The sequence below is a fragment of the Crinia signifera genome, chromosome 4, assembly GCF_055691185.1.
Source record: "Crinia signifera chromosome 4, ASM5569118v1, whole genome shotgun sequence".
Taxonomy (NCBI): domain Eukaryota; kingdom Metazoa; phylum Chordata; class Amphibia; order Anura; family Myobatrachidae; genus Crinia; species Crinia signifera.
The window spans coordinates 335234121-335247852 of NC_139220.1; the positions used below are offsets into that span (position 1 = coordinate 335234121).

At 45.9% G+C, this 13732-nt stretch overlaps 1 protein-coding gene across 1 annotated transcript in view; it reads left to right on the top strand.

Moving 5' to 3' along the window:
- Positions 1 to 13732, top strand: part of NFAM1 (NFAT activating protein with ITAM motif 1) — a 43920-nt gene that overhangs the window by 22391 nt on the left and 7797 nt on the right. Inside the window, exons 2-4 of the mRNA XM_083180699.1 lie at positions 2274 to 2558; positions 4354 to 4484; positions 10641 to 10736. Of these exons, the coding sequence (XP_083036825.1) occupies positions 2274 to 2558; positions 4354 to 4484; positions 10641 to 10736 (512 nt within the window). The remainder of the gene's footprint in view (positions 1 to 2273; positions 2559 to 4353; positions 4485 to 10640; positions 10737 to 13732) is intronic.

Sequence of the window (13732 nt, forward strand, 5' to 3'; positions counted from 1 at the left end):
GTACAGAGAATATTATTAGCAGTTATTTATATAGCGCACACATATTCCGCAGCGCTGTACAGAGAATATTATTACCAGTTATTATATAGCGCACACATATTCCGCAGCGCTGTACAGAGACTATTATTACCAGTTATTATATAGCGCACACATATTCCGCAGCGCTGTACAGAGAATATTATTACCAGTTTCTAATATAGCGCACACATATTCCACAGCGCTGTACAGAGACTATTATTACCAGTTATTATATAGCGCACACATATTCCGCAGCGCTGTACAGAGACTATTATTACCAGTTATTATATAGCGCACACATATTCCGCAGCGCTGTACAGAGACTATTATTACCAGTTATTATATAGCGCACACATATTCCGCAGCGCTGTACAGAGACTATTATTACCAGTTATTATATAGCGCACACATATTCCGCAGCGCTGTACAGAGAATATTATTACCAGTTATTATATAGCGCACACATATTCCGCAGCGCTGTACAGAGACTATTATTACCAGTTATTATATAGCGCACACATATTCCACAGCGCTGTACAGAGACTATTATTACCAGTTATTATATAGCGCACACATATTCCGCAGCGCTGTACAGAGACTATTATTACCAGTTATTATATAGCGCACACATATTCCGCAGCGCTGTACAGAGACTATTATTACCAGTTATTATATAGCGCACACATATTCCGCAGCGCTGTACAGAGAGTATTATTACCAGTTATTATATAGTGCACACATATTCCACAGCGCTGTACAGAGACTATTATTACCAGTTATTATATAGCGCACACATATTCCGCAGCGCTGTACAGAGACTATTATTACCAGTTATTATATAGCGCACACATATTCCACAGTGCTGTACAGAGACTATTATTACCAGTTATTATATAGCGCACACATATTCCGCAGCGCTGTACAGAGACTATTATTACCAGTTATTATATAGCGCACACATATTCCGCAGCGCTGTACAGAGAATATTATTACCAGTTATTATATAGCGCACACATATTCCGCAGCGCTGTACAGAGAATATTACCAGTTATTATATAGCGCACACATATTCCGCAGCGCTGTACAGAGACTATTATCACCAGTTATTATATAGCGCACACATATTCCGCAGCACTGTACAGAGACTATTATTACCAGTTATTATATAGTGCACACATATTCCACAGCGCTGTACAGAGAATATTATTACCAGTTATTATATAGTGCACACATATTCCACAGCACTGTACAGATTATTATTACCAGTTATTATATAGCGCACACATATTCCACAGCACTGTACAGATTATTATTACCAGTTATTATATAGCGCACACATATTCCCCAGCGCTGTACAGAGAATATTATTACCAGTTATTATATAGCGCACACATATTCCACAGCACTGTACAGAGACTATTATTACCAGTTATTATATAGCGCACACATATTCCACAGCGCTGTACAGAGACTATTATTACCAGTTATTATATAGCACACACATATTCCGCAGCGCTGTACAGAGACTATTATTACCAGTTATTATATAGCGCACACATATTCCTCAGCGCTGTACAGAGACTATTATTACCAGTTATTATATAGCGCACACATATTCCGCAGCGCTGTACAGAGACTATTATTACCAGTTATTATATAGCGCACACATATTCCGCAGCGCTGTACAGAGACTATTATTACCAGTTATTATATAGCGCACACATATTCCGCAGCGCTGTACAGAGACTATTATTACCAGTTATTATATAGCGCACACATATTCCGCAGCGCTGTACAGAGATTATTATTACCAGTTATTATATAGCGCACACATATTACGCAGCGCTGTATAGAGAATATTTGAGCATTCACATCAGTCCCTGCCCCAGTGGAGTTTACAATCTGTATTCCCTACCACATGTACACACAGACATTCTTGGGTTAATTTTTGTTGGGAGCCAATTGACCTACCAGTATATTTTTGTATATTTTTATAATGTGGGAGGAAACCGGGGACAGCAGCACATGATCACACCGGCTCTTCTTATCTATACTAGTGTGCACTCATCCATAGCCTGCTGCTGTTAGCTATAAGTGTGAGAAATGTTGTAGCAATATTTGCAAAACTTCCCCAAATATATTGTTACTATGGTAAGCTAGTATGTTATGATATCTTGTTTCTTTTTGTGACATGTAAACCCCCCCAAAAAAGGTTACCAAATAGTGATCCTTCTTCCCGTCCTTGTCTCCCGCAGCCTGTACTGTCCATCAGAAACCCCCTGTCCTGGTCGCATTCAGCGGAGAAACAGCTCATATTATCTGTGACATCTCCCACGCAGACACAGAGTTGCAGACGACCGTTTCATCCTTCCTATTCCGCTATGGCGCGCCCGAAACACAACTGGACATACGGGGACACACTAGCGGAAACAGCGTGAAACACAGTATTACAGTGAGCGGACAGTCAGGGGTTTACTACTGCCGGGTGACCTGCGGGGGGGAAAAAGGCCAAGGCAATGGGACATACATACATGTTAGAGGTGGGTATCCTTGTAACAGGACTGGCACCATGCCACCTCCTGTCTGCCTCACTGGGACCAGGGATGTCAAATGTACAAATAGCCCCAGCAAGGTGCACCATTCTCTACCCCAAAGCCGGGGGGTATACCACTGCTGCTAATAGCAACCAGGGGATGCTCCAGTGGAAGGGGCTGCAGCAGAGTTCATAATTCAAATAGGTGAATCAAAGCAACTGCCACCAACTGCCATTCCAATCTGACTCACTGGCAGTGGGTGTGGCTCCCTTATTTGTATTGTAGACTATTCTGCAGTCCCATCTCTGGAGCCGTCACTGATAGCAACGATGCTCTAGGTGGTTCTCTTCAGCTGCTGTGTCCATAGCATCACTCCACTGCTACCGCTGTGACCGGATCATAGTGAGAGATGATGAGACAGTGAAGTCGTCATGGTAACACGCGGCTAAGCATATAGCAGCAGACGGGATTCAAGCCTTATAGGGCAGCCGAAACGCATCAGGAATTAGAGGCTATCTTATCTGTGTCACCCTGCAGGGGGAGGGGCAGGCACATAGCTCCCTTCTGTCTGTGTCACCCTGCAGGGGGAGGAGCAGGCTTATAGCTCCCTTCTGTCTGTGTCACCCTGCAGGGGGAGGGGCAGGCTCATAGCTCCCTTCTGTCTGTGTCACCCTGCAGGGGGAGGGGCAGGTTCATAGCTCCCTTCTGTCTGTGTCACCCTGCAGGGGGAGGGGCGGGCTCATAGCTCCCTTCTGTCTGTGTCACCCTGCAGGGGGAGGGGCAGGCTCATAGCTCCCTTCTGTCTGTGTCACCCTGCAGGGGGAGGGGCGGGCTCATAGCTCCCTTCTGTATGTGTCACCCTGCAGGGGGAGGGGCAGGCTCATAGCTCCCTTCTGTCTGTGTCACCCTGCAAGGGGAGGAGTGGGCTCATGGCTCCCTTCTCCCTGTGTCACCCTGCAGGGGGAGGGGCCGGCATATAGCTCCATTCTGTCTGTGTCACCCTGCAGGGGAGGGGCGGGCTCATAGCTCCTTTCTGTCTGTGTCACCTTGCAGAGGGTGGTCCATGCTCACAGCTCCCTTCTGTCTGTGTCACCCTGCAGGGGGAGGGGCGGGCTCATAGCTCCCTTCAGTCTGTGTCACCCTGCAGGGGGATGGGCAGGCTCATAGCTCCCTTCTGTCTGTGTCACCCTGCAGGGGGAGGGACAGGCTCATAGCTCCCTTCTCCCTGTGTCACCCAGCAGGGGGCAGTACATGCTCACAGCTCCCTTCTCCCTGTGTCACCCAGCAGGGGGCGGTACATGCTCACAGCTCCCTTCTCCCTGTGTCACCCAGCAGGGGGTGGTACATGCTCACAGCTCCCTTCTCCCTGTGTCACCCAGCAGGGGGTGGTACATGCTCACAGCTCCCGTCTCCCTGTGTCACCCAGCAGGGGGTGGTACATGGTCACAGCTCCCTTCTCCCTGTGTCACCCAGCAGGGGGCGGTACATGGTCACAGCTCCCTTCTCCCTGTGTCACCCAGCAGGGGGCGGTACATGCTCACAGCTGCCTTCTGTCTGTGTTACCCTGCAGGGGGAGGGGCAGGCTCATGGCTCCCTTCTGTCTGTGTCACCCTGCAGGGGGGGGGGGCAGGCTCACAGCTTCCTTCTGTCTGTGTCACCCTGCAGGGGGAGGGGCAGGCTCACAGCTCCCTTCTCCCTGTGTCACCCTGCAGGGGGAGGGGCAGCCTCACAGCTTCCTTCTCCCTGTGTCACCCAGCAGGGGGCGGTACACGCTCACAGCTTCCCTCTGTTCTCTCTGTAGATTTGGGTTATGTGGAACCTGTTAGCAGCCCTCTGAGACTCTGCTTCGTACTGATCACTATGTGTGTCCTCCTGCTGCTCCTGTCTGGTGCTGGGACCTTCCTGGTGGTGCCACTTCTCTGGAAGGGACAGGTAACACTAGAATGTGATATGTTACATCTTAGATCACCCAGTGCCACCTCCTCTGGTGCTGTACATGACATTATGGGGGATTCTGGGTGACCCGCCCGGCACTCGCACTCCGATATCACAGCACGCATGCCACTGGATGTGTTTAGCATAAACATTAATTGGCAGCTTGTGTGCGGACCGAAATCTTTCGATGGTCGCCTACTATCGAATGATTTCTACAGCGCTCGCAGATCTAAGACACCTCTGTGGGTCAGATCTGTTGGTCGGGCAGCTGCCCACCACCCTAACGTCCGGCAAATTACCATGGGAGCGCATCATGGCCCCCACCCCACCCCCACCCGCAATGCGGCTGCACATAAACATAAACATTTATGTAACTAAACATCGCTCCGCCGTTATCCTCAGTATCTGTCCCTATCCTCTATTGCACAGTACTACTCCCCTGGTCCTGCACATAAAATGTAATTCTCAGTATCTGTCCCTATCCTCTATTACACAGTACTACTCCCCTGGTCCTGCACATAAAATGTAATTCTCAGTATCTGTCCCTATCCTTTATTGCACAGTACTACTCCCCTGGTCATGCACGTAAAATGTAATTCTCAGTATCTGTCCCTATCCTCTATTGCACAGTACTACTCCCCTGGTCATGCACGTAAAATGTAATTCTCAGTATCTGTCCCTATCCTCTATTGCACTGTACTACTCCCCTGGTCATGCACGTAAAATGTAATTCTCAGTATCTGTCCCTATCCTCTATTGCACAGTACTACTCCCCTGGTCATGCACGTAAAATGTAATTCTCAGTATCTGTCCCTATCCTCTATTGCACAGTACTACTCCCCTGGTCCTGCACATAAAATGTAATTCTCAGTATCTGTCCCTATCCTCTATTGCACAGTACTACTCCCCTGGTCATGCACGTAAAATGTAATTCTCAGTATCTGTCCCTATCCTCTATTGCACAGTACTACTCCCCTGGTCATGCACGTAAAATGTAATTCTCAGTATCTGTCCCTATCCTCTATTGCACAGTACTACTCCCCTGGTCCTGCACGTAAAATGTAATTCTCAGTATCTGTCCCTATCCTCTATTGCACAGTACTACTCCCCTGGTCATGCACGTAAAATGTAATTCTCAGTATCTGTCCCTATCCTCTATTGCACAGTACTACTCCCCTGGTCCTGCACGTAAAATGTAATTCTCAGTATCTGTCCCTATCCTCTATTGCACAGTACTACTCCCCTGGTCATGCACATAAAATGTAATTCTCAGTATCTGTCCCTATCCTCTATTGCACAGTACTACTCCTCTGGTCATGCACGTAAAATGTAATTCTCAGTATCTGTCCCTATCCTCTATTGCACAGTACTACTCCCCTGGTCCTGCACATAAAATGTAATTCTCAGTATCTGTCCCTATCCTCTATTGCACAGTACTACTCCCCTGGTCCTGCACATAAAATGTAATTCTCAGTATCTGTCCCTATCCTGCATTGCACAGTACTACTCCCCTGGTCCTGCACATAAAATGTAATTCTCAGAATATATTCCCATCTTCTATTACACAGTACTACTCCCCTGGTCCTGCACATAAAATGTAATTCTCAGTATCTGTCCCTATCCTCTATTGCACAGTACTACTCCCCTGGTCCTGCACATAAAATGTAATTCTCAGTATCTGTCCCTATCCTCTATTGCACAGTACTACTCCCCTGGTCATGCACATAAAATGTAATTCTCAGTATCTGTCCCTATCCTCTATTGCACAGTACTACTCCCCTGGTCATGCACGTAAAATGTAATTCTCAGTATCTGTCCCTATCCTCTATTGCACAGTACTACTCCCCTGGTCCTGCACATAAAATGTAATTCTCAGTATCTGTCCCTATCCTGCATTACACAGTACTACTCCCCTGGTCCTGCACATAAAATGTAATTCTCAGAATATATTCCCATCTTCTATTACACAGTACTACTCCCCTGGTCCTGCACATAAAATGTAATTCTCAGTATCTGTCCCTATCCTCTATTGCACAGTACTACTTCCCTGGTCATGCACATAAAATGTAATTCTCAGTATCTGTCCCTATCCTCTATTGCACAGTACTACTCCCCTGGTCATGCACTTAAAATGTAATTCTCAGAATATGTTCCCATCTTCTATTGCACAGTACTACTTCCCATGCCCTTTATCTGAAATGTAATTCTCAGTATCTGTTCCCATCCTGTATTGCACAGTGCTACTTTCCTTGCTATGTGTGCTAAATGTAATTCTCAGTATCTGTTTCTATTCTGTGTTGTGCAGTATTACTTCCCTTGTCCTACATGTGAAATATAGATCTCTGTATCCACCCCTGCCCTGTATTGCACAGTACCACTCCCCTTGTTATGTATGCTAAATGTAATTCTCAGTATCTGTTCCTATCCTGTATTGCATAGTACCACTTCCCTTGTCCTGTATGTCAAATTTAATCCTCTGTATCAGTTCCTTCCTATCATGTATTGCACAGTGCTACTTCCTTTGTCCTGTATATAATATAAAATGCTCAGTATCTGTCCCTACCCTGTATTGCACAGTGCTACTTCCCGTGGTCTGTATTCTAAATGTAATTCTCAGTATGTTCCTATCCTGCATTGCACAGTATTACTTCCCTCGTCCTGTATGTAAAATATAATGATCAGTATATGTTCCTATCCTGTAGTGCACAGCACTACTTCCCTTCTCCTATATATGATATATAATGCTCAGTATCTGTCCCTATCCTGTAGTGCACAGCACTACTTCCCTTCTCCTGTATATGATATATAATGATCAGTATCTGTCCCTATCCTGTAGTGCACAGCACTACTACCCTTCTCCTGTATATGATATATAATCCTCAGTATCTGTTCCTGTCCGGTATTGCACAGTACCACTTCCCTTGTCCTGTATATGTGATGCTCAGTATATGTTCCTATCCTGTAGTGCACAGCACTACTTCCCTTGTTCTGTGTATGATATAAAAATCCTCAGTATATGTTCCTATCCTGTATTGCACAGTACCACTTCCCTTGTCCTGTATATGTGATGCTCAGTATATGTTCCTATCCTGTATTGCACAGTACCACTTCCCTTGTCCTGTATATGTGATGCTCAGTATATGTTCCTATCCTGTATTGCACAATATTACTTCCCTTGTTCTGTGTATGATATATAATCCTCAGTATCTGTTCCTGTTTGGTATTGCACAGTATTACTTCCCTTGTCCTGTATATGTGATGCTTAGTATATGTTCCTATCCTGTACTGCACAGTATTACTTCCCTTGTCCTGTATATGTGATGCTCAGTATATGTTCCTATCCTGTATTGCACAGTACCACTTCGCTTGTTCTGTGTATGATATATAATCCTCAGTATCTGTTCCTGTTTGGTATTGCACAGTATTACTTCCCTTGTCCTGTATATGTGATTTCAGTATATGTTCCTATCCTGTACTGCACAGTATTACTTCCCTTGTCCTGTATATGTGATGCTCAGTATATGTTCCTATCCTGTATTGCACAGTACCACTTCCCTTGTTCTGTGTATGGTATATAATCCTCAGTATCTGTTCCTGTTTGGTATTGCACAGTACCACTTCCCTTGTCCTGTATATGTGATCTCAGTATATGTTCCTATCCTGTACTGCACAGTACTACTTCCCTTGTCCTGTATATGTGATGCTCAGTATATGTTCCTATCCTGTATTGCACAATATTACTTCCCTTGTTCTGTGTATGATATATAATCCTCAGGGTGACATTCTATGGGATGAGATAAATGCGCATGTTTTTTTAGCGCACCACATCGCCGCAATTCGCCATGTTTGAAATCGCATTTTTCAGTCATAATTCACATATTTAATGTGATGCGATTTGGAGGCTGAAAAGTGCGAAGTGGTGCGATTTGCGGCGAAGTGGTGCGATGTCTTTAGTCCTGAAAATGTGCGATTTTCATGTCTGAAAATCGCACGTTTGCAGGAAAGCGCAAATTATAAAAAAAAAAAACGAGCGCGGGGTCCCCCGCCAGAGCATAACCAGCCCCGGGCTCATTGAGCTGGTGCTGGTGACATAAAATCAGGGTCCCCGACAAATAGGGGTCCCCTTGATTTAATGAAACCAGCACCAGGCTCAAGGTCCGGCGCTGGTTCCCAAAATACGGGGGACAAAATGACTAGGGGTCCCCCGTATTTTAAGAACCAGCACTCGGCGTCTCTAGTCAGAATGATTTCTGGCCAATCAGGAGCCGAGAAAGTCGGCTCCTGATTGGCCAGAAATCATTCTGACTAGAGACGCCGAGGAAGAAACATCTCTGCGCCTGTGAAAGTCCTGTGAGCCGGGTACCAGATGGGAGCAGCGCTTCTGCCGGAGAGGATGCAGAGGTCGTCGCCGGGGACCAGGTGAGTAGGATTTCCTTCCTTAGGTACCCCTGGGGACTACCTCGGATCCTGGACCCCGGATTCTTCAGCCCAGGAGCCCCGGAACCCCGGACCAGCCCCGGAACCAGGACCAAGGCCCCGGAACCGGACTCTTCTGCCCTGGAGCCCCGGAGCCCGGACCCAGGATCCAGGGACCGACCTACGGGCTCAAGGTAGGTAAGTATCAGTGTGTGTGTGTTATGTGTGTATTAAACTTTTATTTTTCAGGGTGTCAGTGTGTTTATTTTATCTATTTTTTGTACTGTAGAACTACAAGTGCCAGCAGGCCCTTTAATGCCCCGCATACTGGGACTTGTGGTTCTCCAAGTCCCAGCATGCGGGGTAGGCTTGCTGGGACTCATAGTTCGCCAGTAGAAAACAATAGTTTTTCTTCTTTTTTTTACACAATCCATCAGCCCGATGCCCACCGCCCAGGGGCATCGGGGACAGCCCCGGACTATCAGCATGAGTTGGTAAGTCCTGGAGGGGGGGGACCCCTTCATTGGGGGGGTCCCCACTTCCCCAGGACCCCTGCCCATGCTGACCAGCCAGGGGGTTAATGCTTTGGCCGCGGGACCTTATATAATAAGTGTCCCCCGGCTGTGGCATTACCCTGCTGGCTGGTTGGGTCCGGTGCTGGTTCTTAAAATACGGGGGACCCCTAGTCATTTTGTCCCCCGTATTTTGGGAACCAGCGCCGGACCTTGAGCCTGGTGCTGGTTTCATTAAATCAAGGGGACCCCTATTTGTCGGGGACCCTGATTTTATGTCACCAGCACCGGCTCAATGAGCCCGGGGCTGGTTATGCTCTGGCGGGGGACCCCGCGCTCGTTTTTTTTTTTATTTTAACCGTTTTTGTTTTTTTTTACACCAGAACCCTGCACAGAACATTGCGATCTGTGCAGGGTTCTGGCTAATTCGCCAAACAGAACCTGGTCTGAAATAAGTGCGAATATTAGTCACCTTAAAAGTGCGATTTGCGAAAACGCATTGCATTAAATAAGCGATTTGTATACTTTTCTTTACGAAAACATCTGGATGCGATAAAAATGCGAATTTATCTCGCACTTTTGGTCAGCATGCATTAACGCACATAATATGCGATTTCTATCCCTTAGCGCATCCTATTAAATATGCGATTTGAAGGAAAAATGCGATATCGCCATTTTTTTTACTAATTAACGCCAAAAAACGCAAATCGCATCCCATAGAATGTCACCCTCAGTATCTGTTCCTGTTTGGTATTGCACAGTACCACTTCCCTTGTCCTGTATATGTGATGCTCAGTATATGTTCCTATCCTGTACTGCACAGTATTACTTCCCTTGTCCTGTATATGTGATGCTCAGTATATGTTCCTATCCTGTATTGCACAGTACCACTTCCCTTGTTCTGTGTATGATATATAATCCTCAGTATCTGTTCCTGTTTGGTATTGCACGGTACCACTTCCCTTGTCCTGTATATGTGATACTCAGTATATGTTCCTATCCTGTATTGCACAGTACCACTTCCCTTGTCCTGTATATGTGATGCTCAGTATATGTTCCTATCCTGTATTGCACAGTACCACTTCCCTTGTTATGTTTGCACAGCTACATGACACTTGTGTGCACAATACTTGCGTTTGGGGCTTGGCATTGTTTCTGACGTGGCCATTGTGCGCCTGTGTCCTGTTCCTGACTATTACTGTACAGAAATGTCTGTGCCCTGCAGGAGAAATCTTCACCAAGGTCCAGAAAGTTCTCCCCAGCTGATGTGACCTCGGGTGCCGCGGTGCCGCCAGGAGATGGGAGCGGTTCCCTGTACACGGTGAGTGCGGGCAGCTATCCGCCCGTATTCCTGGGCTGCCGTCCGAGAACATCACAGATATCTTCCTGAGGTCATGTGACATCCGCCACCCCCAGTCTGCACCTGAGATGGGGGGTACACTGATTCAATCGGCCCCCCACGCGTTTGCAGGAGGGACCGATAGTTTGCAACTGCGCATAGGTTTTTACGCGCATGTCAAGAAGAAGAAATGATTGTCTGTGCGTGGTGGACCGGAGAGAATTAGGTCAAAATTAAAATATAACTTTTAATCTTTGTATATTTAAAAGACTGCGAAATCTAAAAACCAAAATGAAGTATAGACGTGAAGAAAATAATAGAATTCTGCATATATTTACTTGCTAGGTGGTGTAGATATAATCTCTGCGCAGGATATCAATGGACGGTATCTGATATCTGATGTGATATCTGGCAAGTGGATCATCCATTAGTGCTGGTGTGGGAGAGTCGGTGTATTTTACTTTACACAGATAAAGTGATCTCTGTATTGTAATACCATCCACACATTTCAGCCAGATGTTCTATATTACGATGAATAATTGATCAAAATCAGTATTAGTCTGTTCTTGTGACTAGGTTAGTTATATAAAATTAAAAAATATCTTGAAGCCTCTTAATGCCTTAGACGATTACAAGATATGCGAGTACAATCTATTGTTTGACCACTCTTGTGCATTGTACAAATGTACACTTTCATGCATGTATACTGCCTCGTCATTCAAGCTTCAATAAAATATATTTGGAAAAAAAAAAAAAAATCAGTATTAGTGTAAATAAGTGATTCCAATAATAAACTGAGAAGGTTGATGCTTCTCCTACTGAGACACTACTTATCAGATGGCGTTCAATTGGCGATTGCAATATGTACACTCCTGGTTAAACAACACTATTAGGCTGTTTAAGCTGTCATAAATATAAACTGCTCTCAGGTATTATACCGCTCCGGATAGCTGTTACCAGCAAGCGGGTGGGCAGCTGTATGGTAACGCTGTGTTGAACACTGCAGCGGCACACACCTTAAGTGGACAGGGTAGTGCGCAGTGCGTCTGGTGGAACACCGCTGCACTGCTAGATGCCGGGAAAGGGAAAGAGATCACAGTGAGTATGAGACACCGTGGGGGAAATTTACTAAGAAGTGTATTCTACTTCACATGTGATGTTGCTTTGGGCAACCAATCAGAATGTACTTCTTATTTATTTAGCACCTTCTGCTAAATAAAATAAGTGTTTGTGCCCCAGAAGTGACACTGGGGTACGCACACAACGTGTGTGGTCAACACGCGTTTCGCATTAAGCTTCTTCAGGACCAGAGTGGTGTGGCGGTGTTTCACTGTATGCACCGCACACCACCCTTACCGCCAGGCACTGTCCCATTCAGCTGCGGCAAATGCCGGGTTATAGACACGGTGTCTCATATTCACTGTAATCTCTTTCCCTTTCCCGGCATCTGTCTACTAAAGGTGTGTGCCGCTGCAGTGATACAACACAGCGTTACCACACAGCCGCTCACCCGCTTGCTGGTAATACTGATTTTGAGAAATTATTCATTGTAATAAAGAACATCTGGCTGAAATGTTTTGATGGTATTACAATAAAGAGATCACTTTATCTGTGGAAAGTAAAATACACTGACTCTCCCACCCCAGCACTAACTTGTCGGATATCACATGTTTGTGTAAACACATTATATTAGATACCGTCCACTGATCTCCTGCGCAGGGATTATATGTACACCACCTGGCAAGTAAATATATGCAGAATTCTAATCTCAGCAGGACACATTGTTACATACTGCTTATGGTGACAACAATATAACCACTCACTGGTAAATTCACAGAAGGAGGGTGAAAAAGGAGAATCTCACTCCAAACATTTGTGCATTACACCACTCACCTGTGGTCAGGCTGCCACTGCCTATATATACCTGTATATACGTACACACATATGATAAGACGCACTGACATTTCTCTGTAGTATAATAGGGTTGGGGAACATTAACACTGGGGCCCCCACTGTGTGAGGATACAATATGCTTTTTAGTTTCACTCTTTGGGCCACATCGATTTGCTTTTGATTCGATTTTCTATTAGATCTGCCATTAGATCTTTCCATTCGATTTGGCATTAGATCTGTACTTTTGCATTAGATATCGAATTCGATATGCATTCATGGTACATTGTACACATTCGATTTACTAGATGGAATCAGTGGCGGATTCAGGGGGGGGGGCACCCGGGCACGTGCCCCCCCTGTCATTTATTTTGTAGCTGAGGACCAGGGCTTTCCAACGAGCCCAGCCCCGTGTCTCTAGCCCCCCGGGAACCAGAGATATCGCCTGGCAAACCTGTAACGTTTTTTCCCCATAGGATAATATGGGACCCATCAATTCCGACCCCCACCGGTTCCGACGGCTGCCAGTTCCCGCCCTGGCATCACAGAAGCTTGTGGTTGATTTCATTCAATTCCAAATCGCTTAGCCTTCAATATGATACCAGAATGGTCCAAATCGGTCAATCGGTTCCAGAGATATTGCGTGTAAACCGATTTTTTTATTTTTGAAATGTAATTTCATGGCTGTTCATGTTCTTTGAGGGCAGATTACTCTGGATCCAAACGTTCCAGTTTCACTGGACCAAAATCATTCAAAGCCCACTCAAAAGTTCTTCAATATAATACTTCTCTCATGTTAATGGGTCAGTTGGTTCCGAAGATATAGCCGGTTAAATGAGATAACTGGTTAAAGGGGGGAGGGGTGGTTTTCTCTCCCCCTCACACCAGAAAATGCAGGGACTAGGCTGGTGTAAAAGGGGCCAACCTGGGAATGCATTTTCTGGTGTGAAAGGGGTATTATTTTGGGTATTAGCCGGGACCTGCAGTGCTCTGAATACAGCCAGGCTCTGCCACTGTCAGTGGCTACCACTTCTGCCTGGCGGCGGCTGTCCCCCATTTACCTCGAGCATGTATTCCCCCTTGGCAAT